This window comes from Salvelinus namaycush, chromosome 2 (assembly GCF_016432855.1).
Source record: "Salvelinus namaycush isolate Seneca chromosome 2, SaNama_1.0, whole genome shotgun sequence".
In the NCBI taxonomy this organism is placed as follows: domain Eukaryota; kingdom Metazoa; phylum Chordata; class Actinopteri; order Salmoniformes; family Salmonidae; genus Salvelinus; species Salvelinus namaycush.
This window is the reverse complement of record NC_052308.1, coordinates 78403330-78421290: the sequence shown is the minus strand read 5'-3', so window position 1 is coordinate 78421290 and position 17961 is coordinate 78403330. Positions and strand designations below refer to the sequence as shown.

Here is a 17961-nt window from a genome sequence, read left to right as displayed (position 1 = left end):
TACACTAGCCAGGGAATAGAATAGATGAGGAGGAGATCTGGCTAACCCAGGTAATAAAGTACACTAGCCACTATAGAATAGATGATGAGGAGATCTGGCTAACCCAGGTAATACAGTACACTAGCCACTATAGAATAGAGGAGGAGGAGATCTGGCTAACCCAGGTAATAAAGTACACTAGCCACTATAGAATAGATGAGGAGGAGATCTGGCTAACCCAGGTAATAAAGTACACTAGCCATGGAATAGAATAGATGAGGAGGAGATCTGGCTAACCCAGGTAATAAAGTACACTAGCCACTATAGAATAGATGAGGAGGAGATCTGGCTAACCCAGGTAATAAAGTACACTAGCCAGGGAATAGAATAGATGAGGAGGAGATCTGGCTAACCCAGGTAATAAAGTACACTAGCCACTATAGAATAGATGAGGAGGAGATCTGGCTAACCCAGGTAATAAAGTACACTAGCCAGGGAATAGAATAGATGAGGAGGAGATCTGGCTAACCCAGGTAATAAAGTACACTAGCCACTATAGAATAGATGATGAGGAGATCTGGCTAACCCAGGTAATACAGTACACTAGCCACTATAGAATAGAGGAGGAGGAGATCTGGCTAACCCAGGTAATAAAGTACACTAGCCACTATAGAATAGATGAGGAGGAGATCTGGCTAACCCAGGTAATAAAGTACACTAGCCATGGAATAGAATAGATGAGGAGGAGATCTGGCTAACCCAGGTAATAAAGTACACTAGCCACTATAGAATAGATGAGGAGGAGATCTGGCTAACCCAGGTAATAAAGTACACTAGCCAGGGAATAGAATAGATGAGGAGGAGATCTGGCTAACCCAGGTAATAAAGTACACTAGCCACTATAGAATAGATGAGGAGGAGATCTGGCTAACCCAGGTAGTAAAGTACACTAGCCACTATAGAATAGATGAGGAGGAGATCTGGCTAACCCAGGTAATAAAGTACACTAGCCAGGGAATAGAATAGATGAGGAGGAGATCTGGCTAACCCAGGTAATAAAGTACACTAGCCACTATAGAATAGATGAGGAGGAGACCTGGCTAACCCAGGTAATAAAGTACACTAGCCACTATAGAATAGATGAGGAGGAGATCTGGCTAACCCAGGTAATGAAGTACACTAGCCAGGGAATAGAATAGATGAGGAGGAGATCTGGCTAACCCAGGTAATAAAGTACACTAGCCACTATAGAATAGATGAGGAGGAGATCTGGCTAACCCAGGTAATAAAGTACACTAGCCAGGGAATAGAATAGATGAGGAGGAGATCTGGCTAAACCAGGTAATAAAGTACACTAGCCACTATAGAATAGATGAGGAGGAGATCTGGCTAACCCAGGTAATAAAGTACACTAGCCAGGGAATAGAATAGATGAGGAGGAGATCTGGCTAACCCAGGTAATAAAGTACACTAGCCACTATAGAATAGATGAGGAGGAGATCTGGCTAACCCAGGTAATAAATGTACACTAGCCAGGGAATAGAATAGATGAGGAGGAGATCTGGCTAACCCATGTAATAAAGTACACTAGCCACTATAGAATAGATGAGGAGGAGATCTGGCTAACCCAGGTAATAAAGTACACTAGCCAGGGAATAGAATAGATGAGGAGGAGATCTGGCTAACCCAGGTAATACAGTACACTAGCCACTATAGAATAGAGGAGGAGGAGATCTGGCTAACCCAGGTAATAAAGTACACTAGCCACTATAGAATAGATGAGGAGGAGATCTGGCTAACCCAGGTAATAAAGTACACTAGCCATGGAATAGAATAGATGAGGAGGAGATCTGGCTAACCCAGGTAATAAAGTACACTAGCCATGGAATAGAATAGATGAGGAGGAGATCTGGCTAACCCAGGTAATAAAGTACACTAGCCACTATAGAATAGATGAGGAGGAGATCTGGCTAACCCAGGTAATAAAGTACACTAGCCAGGGAATAGAATAGATGAGGAGGAGATCTGGCTAACCCAGGTAATAAAGTACACTAGCCACTATAGAATAGATGAGGAGGAGATCTGGCTAACCCAGGTAGTAAAGTACACTAGCCAGGGAATAGAATAGATGAGGAGGAGATCTGGCTAACCCAGGTAATAAAGTACACTAGCCAGGGAATAGAATAGATGAGGAGGAGATCTGGCTAACCCAGGTAATAAAGTACACTAGCCACTATAGAATAGATGAGGAGGAGATCTGGCTAACCCAGGTAATAAAGTACACTAGCCACTATAGAATAGATGAGGAGGAGATCTGGCTAACCCAGGTAATAAAGTACACTAGCCAGGGAATAGAATAGATGAGGAGGAGATCTGGCTAACCCAGGTAATAAAGTACACTAGCCACTATAGAATAGATGAGGAGGAGATCTGGCTAACACAGGTAATAAAGTACATTAGCCACTATAGAATAGATGAGGAGGAGATCTGGCTAACCCAGGTAATAAAGTACACTAGCCACTATAGAATAGATGAGTAGGAGATCTGGCTAACCCAGGTAATAAAGTACACTAGCCAGGGAATAGAATAGATGAGGAGGAGATCTGGCTAACCCAGGTAATAAAGTACACTAGCCACTATAGAATAGAGGAGGAGGGGATCTGGCTAACCCAGGTAATAAAGTACACTAGCCACTATAGAATAGATGAGGAGGAGATCTGGCTAACCCAGGTAATAAAGTACACTAGCCACTATAGAATAGATGAGGAGGAGACCTGGCTAACCCAGGTAATAAAGTACACTAGCCACTATAGAGTAGATGAGGAGGAGATCTGGCTAACCCAGGTAATAGAGTACACTAGCCAGGGAATAGAATAGATGAGGAGGAGATCTGGCTAACCCAGGTAATAAAGTATACTAGCCACTATAGAATAGATGAGGAGGAGATCTGGCTAACCCAGGTAATAAAGTACACTAGCCAGGGAATAGAATAGATGAGGAGGAGATCTGGCTAACCCATGTAATAAAGTACACTAGCCAGGGAATAGATGAGGAGGAGATCTGGCTAACCCAGGTAATAAAGTACACTAGCCAGGGAATAGAATAGATGAGGAGGAGATCTGGCTAACCCAGGTAATAAAGTACACTAGCCACTATAGAATAGATGAGGAGGAGATCTGGCTAACCCAGGTAATAAAGTACACTAGCCACTATAGAATAGATGAGGAGGAGACCTGGCTAACCCAGGTAATAAAGTACACTAGCCACTATAGAATAGATGAGGAGGAGATCTGGCTAACCCAGGTAATAAAGTACACTAGCCAGGGAATAGAATAGATGAGGAGGAGATCTGGCTAACCCAGGTAATAAAGTACACTAGCCACTATAGAATAGATGAGGAGGAGATCTGGCTAACCCAGGTAATAAAGTACACTAGCCAGGGAATAGAATAGATGAGGAGGAGATCTGGCTAACCCAGGTAATAAAGTACACTAGCCAGGGAATAGAATAGATGAGGAGGAGATCTGGCTAACCCAGGTAATAAAGTACACTAGCCACTATAGAATAGATGAGGAGGAGATCTGGCTAACCCAGGTAATAAAGTACACTAGCCAGGGAATAGAATAGATGAGGAGGAGATCTGGCTAACCCAGGTAATAAAGTACACTAGCCACTATAGAATAGATGATGAGGAGATCTGGCTAACCCAGGTAATACAGTACACTAGCCACTATAGAATAGAGGAGGAGGAGATCTGGCTAACCCAGGTAATAAAGTACACTAGCCACTATAGAATAGATGAGGAGGAGATCTGGCTAACCCAGGTAATAAAGTACACTAGCCATGGAATAGAATAGATGAGGAGGAGATCTGGCTAACCCAGGTAATAAAGTACACTAGCCACTATAGAATAGATGAGGAGGAGATCTGGCTAACCCAGGTAATAAAGTACACTAGCCAGGGAATAGAATAGATGAGGAGGAGATCTGGCTAACCCAGGTAATAAAGTACACTAGCCACTATAGAATAGATGAGGAGGAGATCTGGCTAACCCAGGTAATAAAGTACACTAGCCAGGGAATAGAATAGATGAGGAGGAGATCTGGCTAACCCAGGTAATAAAGTACACTAGCCAGGGAATAGAATAGATGAGGAGGAGATCTGGCTAACCCAGGTAATAAAGTACACTAGCCACTATAGAATAGATGAGGAGGAGATCTGGCTAACCCAGGTAATAAAGTACACTAGCCAGGGAATAGAATAGATGAGGAGGAGATCTGGCTAACCCAGGTAATAAAGTACACTAGCCACTATAGAATAGATGATGAGGAGATCTGGCTAACCCAGGTAATACAGTACACTAGCCACTATAGAATAGAGGAGGAGGAGATCTGGCTAACCCAGGTAATAAAGTACACTAGCCACTATAGAATAGATGAGGAGGAGATCTGGCTAACCCAGGTAATAAAGTACACTAGCCATGGAATAGAATAGATGAGGAGGAGATCTGGCTAACCCAGGTAATAAAGTACACTAGCCACTATAGAATAGATGAGGAGGAGATCTGGCTAACCCAGGTAATAAAGTACACTAGCCAGGGAATAGAATAGATGAGGAGGAGATCTGGCTAACCCAGGTAATAAAGTACACTAGCCACTATAGAATAGATGAGGAGGAGATCTGGCTAACCCAGGTAGTAAAGTACACTAGCCACTATAGAATAGATGAGGAGGAGATCTGGCTAACCCAGGTAATAAAGTACACTAGCCAGGGAATAGAATAGATGAGGAGGAGATCTGGCTAACCCAGGTAATAAAGTACACTAGCCACTATAGAATAGATGAGGAGGAGACCTGGCTAACCCAGGTAATAAAGTACACTAGCCACTATAGAATAGATGAGGAGGAGATCTGGCTAACCCAGGTAATAAAGTACACTAGCCAGGGAATAGAATAGATGAGGAGGAGATCTGGCTAACCCAGGTAATAAAGTACACTAGCCACTATAGAATAGATGAGGAGGAGATCTGGCTAACCCAGGTAATAAAGTACACTAGCCAGGGAATAGAATAGATGAGGAGGAGATCTGGCTAAACCAGGTAATAAAGTACACTAGCCACTATAGAATAGATGAGGAGGAGATCTGGCTAACCCAGGTAATAAAGTACACTAGCCAGGGAATAGAATAGATGAGGAGGAGATCTGGCTAACCCAGGTAATAAAGTACACTAGCCACTATAGAATAGATGAGGAGGAGATCTGGCTAACCCAGGTAATAAATGTACACTAGCCAGGGAATAGAATAGATGAGGAGGAGATCTGGCTAACCCATGTAATAAAGTACACTAGCCACTATAGAATAGATGAGGAGGAGATCTGGCTAACCCAGGTAATAAAGTACACTAGCCAGGGAATAGAATAGATGAGGAGGAGATCTGGCTAACCCAGGTAATACAGTACACTAGCCACTATAGAATAGAGGAGGAGGAGATCTGGCTAACCCAGGTAATAAAGTACACTAGCCACTATAGAATAGATGAGGAGGAGATCTGGCTAACCCAGGTAATAAAGTACACTAGCCATGGAATAGAATAGATGAGGAGGAGATCTGGCTAACCCAGGTAATAAAGTACACTAGCCACTATAGAATAGATGAGGAGGAGATCTGGCTAACCCAGGTAATAAAGTACACTAGCCAGGGAATAGAATAGATGAGGAGGAGATCTGGCTAACCCAGGTAATAAAGTACACTAGCCACTATAGAATAGATGAGGAGGAGATCTGGCTAACCCAGGTAGTAAAGTACACTAGCCAGGGAATAGAATAGATGAGGAGGAGATCTGGCTAACCCAGGTAATAAAGTACACTAGCCAGGGAATAGAATAGATGAGGAGGAGATCTGGCTAACCCAGGTAATAAAGTACACTAGCCACTATAGAATAGATGAGGAGGAGATCTGGCTAACCCAGGTAATAAAGTACACTAGCCACTATAGAATAGATGAGGAGGAGATCTGGCTAACCCAGGTAATAAAGTACACTAGCCAGGGAATAGAATAGATGAGGAGGAGATCTGGCTAACCCTGGTAATAAAGTACACTAGCCAGGGAATAGAATAGATGAGGAGGAGATCTGGCTAACCCAGGTAATAAAGTACACTAGCCAGGGAATAGAATAGATGTATTTATTATCCCAAGACCTTATTATGTGAATTTTGATTGATTTTAATTTATTAGGTAATTAAAAGTAGTAGTCTGCTCCAGCTGAAGACAACACGACATGACACAACATGACATAACATGACATGACATAACACAACATGACATAACATAACACAACATGACATAACATGACACAACATGACATAACATGACATAACACGACATAACACAACATGACATAACACAACATGACATAACACGACATGACATAACACAACATAACATGACATAACACGACATGACATAACATGACATAACACGACATAACACAACATGACATAACATGAACAATTATTCAGGATAAAAACACTAAAGTCTAAAGGCTTATTTCCATTGTGGTCCTGTGAGATGGCAGGTGGATTTACACATTACTCCCAATGCAATTTAAAACAACAGTATCATCAATTACAAATATATATTACAACAACTTAGAACAATTAACAGCACAGAGGTGCTCGTTTTAAGAGTCACCTCTTGAAAGAATAGCCTACCCCCTTAATCACACCATTTACGTTACTTTTCAGATATTTCTTAAGTGCCACTTTACAGGTTCAGTTCCACAGAACTACAGCAGAGTACCTGAATGTGTTTCCCCCCCCCCCAAGGAGCTGTTGACTCTACAGGGAACCAAGTCAGAGCTCCCTCTGGTGGAGTACTGATGGGGGAGGGGCATTTATATTATAAAGTGTTTTAGATCTTTTGGTTTGACGTTTTACAGGACTTGTTACTGTTAAAAGAGAAGAAGAGGAGGAGGAGGAGGGGGATGGAGAGGAGGAAGATGGAGAGGAGGAGGAGGAGGTTGGGGATACGACCAACCCAGGTAATCACTGATCAGAACATCCAGAGGGAGCTACAGTATATTGAGACCAGTTTCAGATGACTAAGGAGGTTTGGGACAGAGGGGAGGTTGGGGACAGGACCAACCAGGTAATCACTGATCAGAACATCAGAGACCAGTTTCATGGAACCCAGTTCCCTATATAGAGCACTACCTTTGAGAAGGGCCCAGAGGGCTGAGTGACTGCTTATAGCTGTCATTCTTGTATGTACTAAACTGTGCCCCCTAAACAAATAACTCCTGATCAGTTTAAATTAAATAGGGGTATTAGAGGAGTCATCTTCCCTTTCTACATACCAATGCATAGTGTTGTATACAGTATAATAAACTGGGTGGTTCAAGCCCTGTATGCTGATTGGCTGACAGCTGTGGTTTATCAGACCGTATACCACGGGTATGACAAAACATTTATTTGTACTGCTCTAATTACGTTGGTAACCATTTTATAATAGCAATAAGGCAGCTTGGAGTTTGTGATATATGGCCAATATACCACGGCTAAGGGCTGTATCCAGGCATTCTTCCTGTGTTTAACCCCTGTGATGTTGTTATAGAAACAGGAGAGGGTGCCAGCTCAGCTCAGACAGAGAGACCGTTCCTCTGCTCCCAGTGTGGTAAGAGGTTCACTGCACCAAGCAGCCTGAAGACTCACATGCAGAGACACAGCGGAGAGAAACCCCACCAGTGCTCCGTCTGTGGGAAGCGCTTCCTACGATCCACAGACCTGAAGAGACACCAGATGATCCACAAAGGTAAGAGAGACACCCAAACACGTGGTGTCGCTCCTCACCCACCTGGCGTCGCTCCTCACACACCCGGCGTCGTTCCTCACACACCCGGCGTCGCTCCTCACACACCCGGCGTCGCTCCTCACACCCGGCGTCGCTCCTCACACCCGGCGTCGCTCCTCACACACCTGGCGTCGCTCCTCACACACGTGGCGTCGCTCCTCACCCACCTGGCGTCGCTCCTCACCCACCTGGCGTCGCTCCTCACCCACCTGGCGTCGCTCCTCACCCACCTGGCGTCGCTCCTCACCCACCTGGCGTCGCTCCTCACCCACCTGGCGTCTCTCCTCACCCACCTGGCGTCGCTCCTCACCCACCTGGCGTCGCTCCTCACCCACCTGGCGTCGCTCCTCACCCACCTGGCGTCGCTCCTCACACACCTGGCGTCGCTCCTCACACACATCTCTCTGTTGGAACACACCTGACGTCTCTCCTAACACACATCTCTCTGTTGGAACACACCTGACGTCTCTCCTAACACACATCTCTCTGTTGGAACACACCTGGCGTCTCTCCTAACACACATCTCTCCATTGGAACACACCTGGCGTCGCTCCTCACCCACCTGGCGTCGCTCCTCACCCACCTGGCGTCGCTCCTCACCCACCTGGCGTCGCTCCTCACCCACCTGGCGTCGCTCCTCACACACCTGGCGTCGCTCCTCACACACCTGGCGTCTCTCCTCACACACATCTCTCTGTTGGAACACACCTGACGTCTCTCCTAACACACATCTCTCTGTTGGAACACACCTGGCGTCTCCCCTAACACACATCTCTCTGTTGGAACACTGTCAATCAACGTCTCCACACCAGTGCACCTGTTTATCAGTTAAATAAGTTGATCTTTATGGTGTAGGTCCATTTCCATGTAAAATGACCCATGAGCACCAACGTGAAGTTCATTGGAGCATGTCAAATTGTGTGTCAAATGAAAGCAAAGAGTCTATATTTTTAAGAAATTAAGGCATACATACATTTAAACCATTTTCCATCCCCAAAAATGTGAATAAGCAAAGGCTTATTGGATGGACAAGGGGTCTTAAAAAACACCTTCTAAGACTTTTTCTGGTAGATATCAGAAATACATCAAAACACAATAATATTGAAGTAAAAACCCTGCCAACTAATATCAACACTTATATTTAGTTTTGGATACATTTTACTGAAACGTTGCCTTGTGCCTTGAGATTCAGTTTCCAAAAAAAAAACACATATCTTGAAGTAAATGTAGACCTACCAATTAGTTAGTGTTTTTACTGATATCAATTCTGTTTATGAATTCTAAATTCTTTGACCCACCCCCCCAAAAAAAAAATTGTTAACAGAATTTCTGCAATTGAATAGACTATAATGGGAAATCATAGTAGTCGCAGACCATTACATAAAATGGAGCTCTATAGGAGAAAGCCCTGCCTCCAGCTGTTTGCTTAGATATTCAAGGGACATTAAGGAGGCCTGCGTCTTGTGACCGTAGCGTACGTGTAGGTATGTACGGCAGGACACAATCGGAAAGATAGGTAGGAGCAAGCCCATGTAATGCTTTGTAGGTTAACAGTAAAACCTTGACATCAGCCCTTGCCTTAACAGGAAGCCAGTGTAGAGAGGCTAGCACTGGAGTAATATGATCACATTTTGGGGTTATAGTCAAGATTCTAGCAGCCGTGTTTAGCACTAACTGAAGTTTATTAAGTGCTTTGTCCAGGTAGTCGGAAAGTATAGCATTGCAGTAGTCTAATCTAGAAGTGGCAAAAGCATGGATACATTGTTCTGCATCGTTTTTGGACAGAAAGTTTCTGATTTTTGCAATGTTACGTAGATGGAAAAAAGCTGTCCTTGAAACAGTCTTGATATGTTCGTCAGAAGAGAGATCAGGGTCCAGAGTAACACCGAGGTCCTTCACAGTTTTATTTGAGACGACTTTACAACCATCAAGATTAATTGTCAGATTCAACAGAAGATCTCTTTGTTTCTTGGGACCTAGAACTAGCATCTCTGTTTTGTCCGAGTTTAAAAGTAGAACATTTGCCGCCATCCACTTCCTTATGTCTGAAACACAGGCTTCCAGGGAGGGCAATTTTGGGGCTTCACCGTGTTTAATCGAAAAGTACAGCTGTGTGTCATCCGCATAGCAGTGAAAGTTAACATTATGTTTCCGAATGACATCACCAAGAGGTAAAATATATAGTGAAAACAATAGTGGTCCTAAAACGGAGCCTTGAGGAACACCAAAATTTACAATTGATTTGTCAGAAGACAAACCATCTACAGAGACAAACTGATATCTTTCCCGACAGATAAGATCTAAACCAGGCCAGAACTTGTCCGTGTAGACCAATTTGGGTTTCCAATACCTCCAAAAGAATGTGGTGATCGATGGTATCAAAAGCAGCGCTAAGGTCTAGGAGCACAAGGACAGATGTAGAGCCTCGGTCTGACGCCATTAAAAGGTAATTTACCACCTTCACGAGTGCAGTCTCAGTGCTATGATGGAGTCTAAAACCAGACTGAAGCGTTTCGTATACATTGTTTGTCTTCAGAAAGGCAATGAGTTGCTGCGCAACAGCTTTTTCTAAAACTGTTGAGAGGAATGGAAGATTCGATATAGGCCGATAGTTTTATATATTTTCTGGGTCAAGGTTTGGCTTTTTCAAGAGAGGCTTTATTACTGACACTTTTAGTGAGTTTGGTACACATCCGGTGGTTAGGGAACCGTTTATTATGTTCAACATAGGAGGGCCAAGCACAGGAAGCAGCTCTTTCAGTCGTTTATTTGGAATAGTGTCCAGTATGCAGCTTGAAGGTTTAGAGGCCATGATTATTTTCATCAATGTGTCAAGAAGAGATATAGTATTAAAAAAACTTGAGTGTCTCCCTTGATCCGAGGTCCTGGCAGTGTTACTCAGGACAGCTGAGCTTTGGAGGAATACGCAGATTTAAAGAGGAGTCCCTAATATGCTTTCTAATTATACTGATTTTTTCGTCAAAGAAGTTCATAAATGTATCACTGCTGAAGTGAAAGCCATCCTCTCTTGGGGAATGCTGCTTTTTAGATAGCTTTGCGACAGTATCAAAAATCAATTTTGGACTCTACTATACTCTACTGAACTCTACTATACTGTACCTAACTCTACTATACTGTACCTAACTCTACTATACTGTACCTAACTCTACTGTACTCTACTGAACTCTACTATACTGTACTCTACTATACTCTACTGTACTCTACTATACTCTACTGTACTCTACTGAACTCTACTATACTGTACTGTACTCTACTATACTCTACTGTACTGTACTCTACTATACTGTACTGTACTCTACTGAACTCTACTATACTGTACCTAACTCTACTATACTGTACCTAACTCTACTATACTGTACCTAACTCTACTGTACTCTACTGAACTCTACTATACTGTACTCTACTATACTCTACTGTACTCTACTATACTCTACTGTACTGAACTCTACTATACCATACTGTACTCTACTATACTGTACTCTACTGAACTCTACTGTACTGTACTCTACTATACTCTACTGTACTCTACTATACTCTACTGTACTGAACTCTACTATACCATACTGTACTCTACTATACTGTACTCTACTGAACTCTACTGTACTGTACTGTACTCTACTATACTGTACTGAACTCTACTATACTATACTATACTCTACTGAACTCTACTATACTGTACTCTACTGAACTCTACTATACTATACTACACTCTACTGAACTCTACTATACTGTACCTAACTCTACTGAACTGTACCTAACTCTACTATACTGTACTGAACTCTACCTAACTCTACTATACTGTACTCTACTATACTCTACTGTACTGAACTCTACTATACTCCACTATACTCTACTGTACTGAACTCTACCTAACTCTACTGCACTGAACTCTACTATACTGTACCCTACTATACTATACTCTACTGCACTGAACTCTACTATACTCTACTCTACTGAACTCTACTATACTCTATTGAACTCTACTGTACTGTACTCTACTATACTCTACTGCACTGAACTCTACTGTACTGTACTCTACTATACTCTACTGCACTGAACTCTACTGTACTCTACTATACTCTACTGCACTGAACTCTACTCTACTCTATTGAACTCTACTGTACTCTACTATACTCTACTGCACTGAACTCTACTATACTGTACTCTACTATACTCTACTGCACTGAACTCTACTATACTGTACTCTACTATACTCTACTGCACTGAACTCTACTGTACTCTACTATACTCTACTGAACTCTACTATACTCTATTGAACTCTACTGTACTATACTCTACTGCACTGAACTCTACTATGCTGTACTCTACTATACTCTACTATACTCTACTGAACTCTACCTAACTCTACTGCACTGAACTCTACTATACTGTACCCTACTATACTATACTGTACTGAACTCTACTATAATGTACTGAACTCTACTATACTCTACTATACTCTACTGAACTCTACTGTGCTTTGATATCCAAACTTTTAAAACATTTGTGCAGATTTGGTTCGCTTCGGATGAACCAAATGTGGTTTTGCTGCGGAGCTGATTAAATAATAGCCAGTGTGTAGAACAATACCCACATATGTAGTAGGATGTTGCATATTTACACCTTTTTGGAGAAATCTGTTATCGGGTGTTAATCCACTTGACTCACTTCTTTCAAACTCAAGGTGTCCTGTCATAACTGACACGCCATTCTTTTATGCAGAGATTTTAAGAAAACGTGGTCACATAAATAACTGACGGAGATTTTACTGAAATTCTGTTACCAAACTTTTGCATCCTCATAGTTCTTCTAGTAAATGTGTTTTTTGTTGTTGTAAAATGTTCAGTGTAAACGTAGCCCTTGTGCATAGAGTTGTATGTTTGTTAAAAATCTATGTTTTTTTGTAGAGCATACATTTTACATGATTTTTTTTAAAACTCTCCATTCAGTTAAAATGGAATTGCCTGTAGATGCTTAATACTGTATGTGCTGGTGGGCTGTTCTCTCCTCTGTGCCCTGCAGCGGTTTAACCTCTGTAATGTTGTCCTTAAAGCAGTCACCTCAGACAGACCGTACCACTGTTCTGTTTAACCTCTGTAATGTTGTCCTTAAAGCAGTCACCTCAGACAGACCGTACCACTGTTCTGAATGTGGAAAGACGTTCACCTCGCCGACCAGCCTGAGGATCCACGTGAAAATCCACAGCGAAGACAAACCACACCGGTGTTCCGTCTGCGGGAAGCGTTTCCTGTGGCTATGTGTTCTGAAGAGACACCAGGTGGTGCACAAAGGTGAGAGAAACATAGTCTCTGCTGGAAGTCTGTCCTGTGGCTATGTGTTCTGAAGAGACACCAGGTGGTGCACAAAGGTGAGAGAAACATAGTCTCTGCTGGAAGACTGTCCTGTGTGGCTATGTGTTCTGAAGAGACACCAGGTGGTGCACAAAGGTGAGAGAAACATAGTCTCTGCTGGAAGACTGTCCTGTGGCTGTGTGTTCTGAAGAGACACCAGGTGGTGCACAAAGGTGAGAGAAACATCTCTCTGCTGGAAGACTGTCCTGTGTGGCTATGTGTTCTGAAGAGACACCAGGTGGTGCACAAAGGTGAGAGAAACATAGTCTCTGCTGGAAGACTGTCCTGTGGCTGTGTGTTCTGAAGAGACACCAGGTGGTGCACAAAGGTGAGAGAAACATAGTCTCTGCTGGAAGACTGTCCTGTGTGGCTATGTGTTCTGAAGAGACACCAGGTGGTGCACAAAGGTGAGAGAAACACCTCTCTGCTGGAAGACTGTCCTGTGTGGCTCGTTGGTAGAACATGACCTTTGCAAGCCCAGGATTGTGTTCAGAATGACAGAACGGTGCATCGTTGAATTCAACGGAAACAGTACTGTACGACCGGTTGTGATTATAGAGGCTCAGAGGACAGTTACCATAGGGTGTGATTATAGAGGTTCAGAGGACAGTTACCATAGGGTGTGACTATAGAGGCTCAGAGGACAGTTACCATAGGGTGTGACTATAGAGGCTCAGAGGACAGTTACCATAGTGTGTGATTATAGAGGCTCAGAGGACAGTTACCATAGAGGCTCAGAGGACAGTTACCATAAGGTGTGATTATAGAGGCTCAGAGGACAGTTACCATAAGGTGTATTATAGAGGCTCAGAGGACAGTTACCATAGGGTGTATTATAGAGGCTCAGAGGACAGTTACCATAGGGTGTATTATAGAGGCTCAGAGGACAGTTACCATAGGGTGTGACTATAGAGGACAGTTACCATAGGGCTTGATTATAGAGGCTCAGAGGACAGTTACCATAGGGTGTGAATATAGTGGCTCAGAGGACAGTTACCATAGGGTGTGACTATAGAGGCTCAGAGGACAGTTACCATAGGGTGTGACTATAGAGGCTCAGAGGACAGTTACCATAGGGTGTGACTATAGAGGCTCAGAGGACAGTTACCATAGGGTGTGACTATAGAGGCTCAGAGGACAGTTACCATAGGGTGTGACTATAGAGGCTCAGAGGACAGTAACCATAGGGTGTGACTATAGAGGCTCAGAGGACAGTTACCATAAGGTGTGATTATAGAGGCTCAGAGGACAGTTACCATAAGGTGTGATTATAGAGGCTCAGAGGACAGTAACCATAGGGTGTGATTATAGAGGACAGTTACCATAGGGTGTAAGTCTACTGTATGTGTCCTTGCTGTTCTCGCTTCTGTCTCTATGTGTTTTAAACCCTGTGATGTCGTCATTGAAGCAGGAGAGAGCGCCAACTCTGACAGCTCAGGGGATCCCGAACAAGGGCAGAAGCCATACCCGAACCCTGAAAGACTGTACCTCTGCTCAGAGTGTGGCAAGAGGTTCACCACAGCACCTTTACTGAAGTCTCACATGAAGAAGCACAGTGGAGAGACACACCACCAGTGCTCCGTCTGCGGGAAGTGTTTCCTGCTGTCCCAGGACCTCAAGAGACACCAGGAGATCCACAAAGGTGCGTTGGTGTCTCTCTCACGAGTCGCACACTGTAGCAAACGTTTTGCAACGGAAAACTTTAACTCCGAAAGAAAAAAAAAAAAATGTGCAAAAATTCTATTGGACATATTCAGGTAGGTCCCTCTCCATTTTGTTCTGTTTGCTTCCATTTTTGTTCCTAGTGAATACACCCCTGAAGTCTCTGCTCACACACCTGGGTCATATTCATTAGGAACCAAACAGAAACAAATGGGCCAAAGTGGGAGGAAGTATCCAATAATAGTACACTTGTTTTCCGTTTGCAAAACATTTTGCAACAGTAATTTGCAGTAATGAACAGGACCCTGAGATCTCTGCTGGACGACAGGTGACTTGAAGAAACATCAACATATCCACACCAGTGCCTCTTTCCGTAAATTAGCTGGGTATTTATATGTGTATTAGTCTGTAATAAACGGTCATTTATTGACAGTGCAGCATTTTAACCCCTGTAATGTTGTCATTGAAGGGGGCAACAACTCTGACGCAGACAGCCCAGGGGAACGAGATCCGGAGAGACCGTTCCCCTGCTCTGTGTGTGGGAAGAGGTTCACCGCAGCCTTCAGACTTAAGGCACACATGAAGATCCACAGCGGAGAGAAACCCCACCAGTGCTCCGTCTGTGGCAAGGCCTTCCTTCGACCCTACGACCTTAAAAGACACCTGGTGACCCATAAAGGTGAGAGGAACACCCGGTTGGAGTTGTGCTTTCCTCATCATTCTCCTCCTGCGTTAAACCCTTCTAATGGTGTCATTGAAACAGGAGAGGGCACCAGCTCTGACCCTGACAGCCCAGGGGACCCTGACCAGGAGCTGAAGCCGTATTTCTGCTCCCAGTGCGGTAAGAGGTTCACTGCAGCCAGCAGCCTGAAGACGCACACAATGACGCACAGCGGAAAGAAACCCCACCAGTGCTCCGTCTGCGGGAAGTGTTTCCTGCGATACCAGGACCTGAAGAGACACCAGGTGATCCACAAAGGTAAGAGAGACCCTGAGTCGTGTTCACTAGGAAACTGAAGTAAACAGAAACAGGGATGGACTACCAGATCGTTTCCAATAACAAACACTTTGTTTCTGCAACGGTGCCATTTCTCCTCTCCGCGCCAATTCATTTCTCCTCTCGGCGCCAATTCATTTCTCCTGTCGGCGCCAATTCATTTCTCCTCTCGGCGCCAATTCATTTCTCCTGTCGGCGCCAATTCATTTCTCCTCTCGGCGCCAATTCATATTCATTTCTCCTGTCGGCGCCAATTCATTTCTCCTCTCGGCGCCAATTCATTTCTCCTGTCGGCGCCAATTCATTTCTCCTCTCTGCGCCAATTCATTTCTCCTTTCCGTCTTTGTGTTTTAACGTTTGTAATGTTGTCATTAAAACAGGAGAGGGCGCCAGCACAGAGAAACCCCACCAGTGCTCTGTCTGCGAGGAGAGTTTCTTGAAGCTTGACGACTTGAACATTCATGTGACGATCCACACAGGAGAGAAGACCAAGCACATCTGCCAACCATGTGGGAAGACCTTCACTCTGCTGCAGGACCTAAAGACTCACCAGCGCACCCATACAGGAGAGAAACCGTACCACTGCTCCAAGTGCCCAGAGAGCTTTGGCAACCTGTTGGAGTACAGGGAGCACAAGCAGACACACAACAACAAGAAACCGTACCTCTGTGACCAATGCGGCCAGACGTTCACCCACTTCTACACCCTGAAGACCCACCGGTCGATCCACACAGGGGAGAACCTCCTCCACTGCTCCTACTGCGGGAGGGGCTTTACTCAGAAAACGTCCTTGGCGACCCACATACTGATCCACACCCAGGAAAAACCGCACCGGTGTTCTGTGTGTAGCCAACGTTTTGCCCGAAGCGAAAGCCTGAAGAAACACAAGAGGATACACATGGAAGAGGTCCGCCACCACATGTGCGAGTGCGGGAAGACTTTCCCGGACATGAAAAGGCTGGAGGTGCACGCGAGAATGCACTACAAGAGCCTGGAAAAGAAGTACTGCTGCTCGTACTGCGGGAGAATGTTCCTACGAGATGGGGATCTAAAGAGTCACCAGAGAACACACACCGGAGAGAAACCCTTCGTCTGCGCCATATGCGGGAAAAGTTTTGCCCAGTCGGGGAACTTGAGAGTGCATCAGATCAAGCACACTAAAGAGAGACCGTACACTTGTACTGTCTGTGATAAGGGGTTCACCACCTCTGGGAGTCTGAAGGTGCACATGAGGAGGTTTCATACAGGGGAGAAGCCGTACGTCTGTAGCCTGTGTGGGAAAGGGTTCATTGTACCCAAAGCACTAAAGACACACCAACAGAAACATATGAAAGAGACGACCGTCTAGTTTGACGGGAGAAAAGACTGTCTGTCTGTGATTCCTCGCTCCTCTCAACTGTAATAGAGGAGAAGTTCCAAGGTCCCTCTCTGACTTTATTCTCCATTGCATTTTGAGGAGGAGGCTAAGAGAAAGAATGTGAGGAATCGGGGAATGATTAATTGAGAAACAGTCGAGGCCTGCTGGTGGTTTTACCTGCTGCTCCCATTGAGGACATGTTTTTTTCAAAATAAAAGTCCCCAACATGCATCCATGTAATTGTACTCTAAATGTGCCAGTAGACATCACTCACCATGACAGAATAGCTAGTGGTTAGTTTAGTGATACTCTACAGAAACTGAGGTTGTATCACTAACCGCTATCACTAAACTAACCACTAGCTATTCAGTCTGTAAGATACAACCTCAATAAAGTTTCTGTAGAGAATCTTAATGTCAGATATGAATTGACAGGATGATATGATTATGTATGGCAGGATATGACACAATATGCATTATGACAATAATAAATCCAAACCTGACATGATGTCTCCACTCACCATGGCTGGCACCTATTGACATGATGTCTCCACTCACCATGGCTGGCACCTATTGACATGTCTCCACTCACCATGGCTGGTGGCTATTGACATGATGTCTCCACTAGAGGTCGACCGATTATGATTTTTCAATATCGATACCGATTATTGGAGGACAAAAAAAGCCGATACCTATTAATCGGCCGATTTTACTTTTTTTTTAAATTATTTTTTAATATATATATCA

General features: G+C 44.0%; 2 protein-coding genes across 2 annotated transcripts in view; one reads left to right on the top strand and one right to left on the bottom strand.

The window, feature by feature from the left end:
• The window catches only part of LOC120023697 (zinc finger protein 585B-like), a 58252-nt gene that overhangs the window by 22884 nt on the left and 17407 nt on the right, over positions 1-17961 (bottom strand). The gene's annotated exons all lie outside the window — the stretch shown is intronic.
• Positions 6978-17898, top strand: LOC120018482 (gastrula zinc finger protein XlCGF57.1-like). The gene is made up of 7 exons (XM_038961718.1): positions 6978-7018; positions 7591-7788; positions 12963-13139; positions 14611-14841; positions 15331-15540; positions 15625-15840; positions 16239-17898. Exons 2-7 carry the CDS (start codon positions 7689-7691, stop codon positions 17204-17206), a joined length of 1902 nt encoding a protein of 633 aa, XP_038817646.1. The 5' UTR covers positions 6978-7018; positions 7591-7688; the 3' UTR covers positions 17207-17898.

Bases quoted from the DNA above. Each gene is read 5' to 3' on its own strand.
- LOC120018482 (XM_038961718.1), top strand. From the start codon at position 7,689: ATGCAGAGACACAGCGGAGAGAAACCCCACCAGTGCTCCGTCTGTGGG. The intron at 13,140-14,610 runs GTGAGAGAAACA...TCATTGAAGCAG, and splicing joins ACACCAGGTGGTGCACAAAG to GAGAGAGCGCCAACTCTGAC. The intron at 15,541-15,624 runs GTGAGAGGAACA...TCATTGAAACAG, and splicing joins ACACCTGGTGACCCATAAAG to GAGAGGGCACCAGCTCTGAC.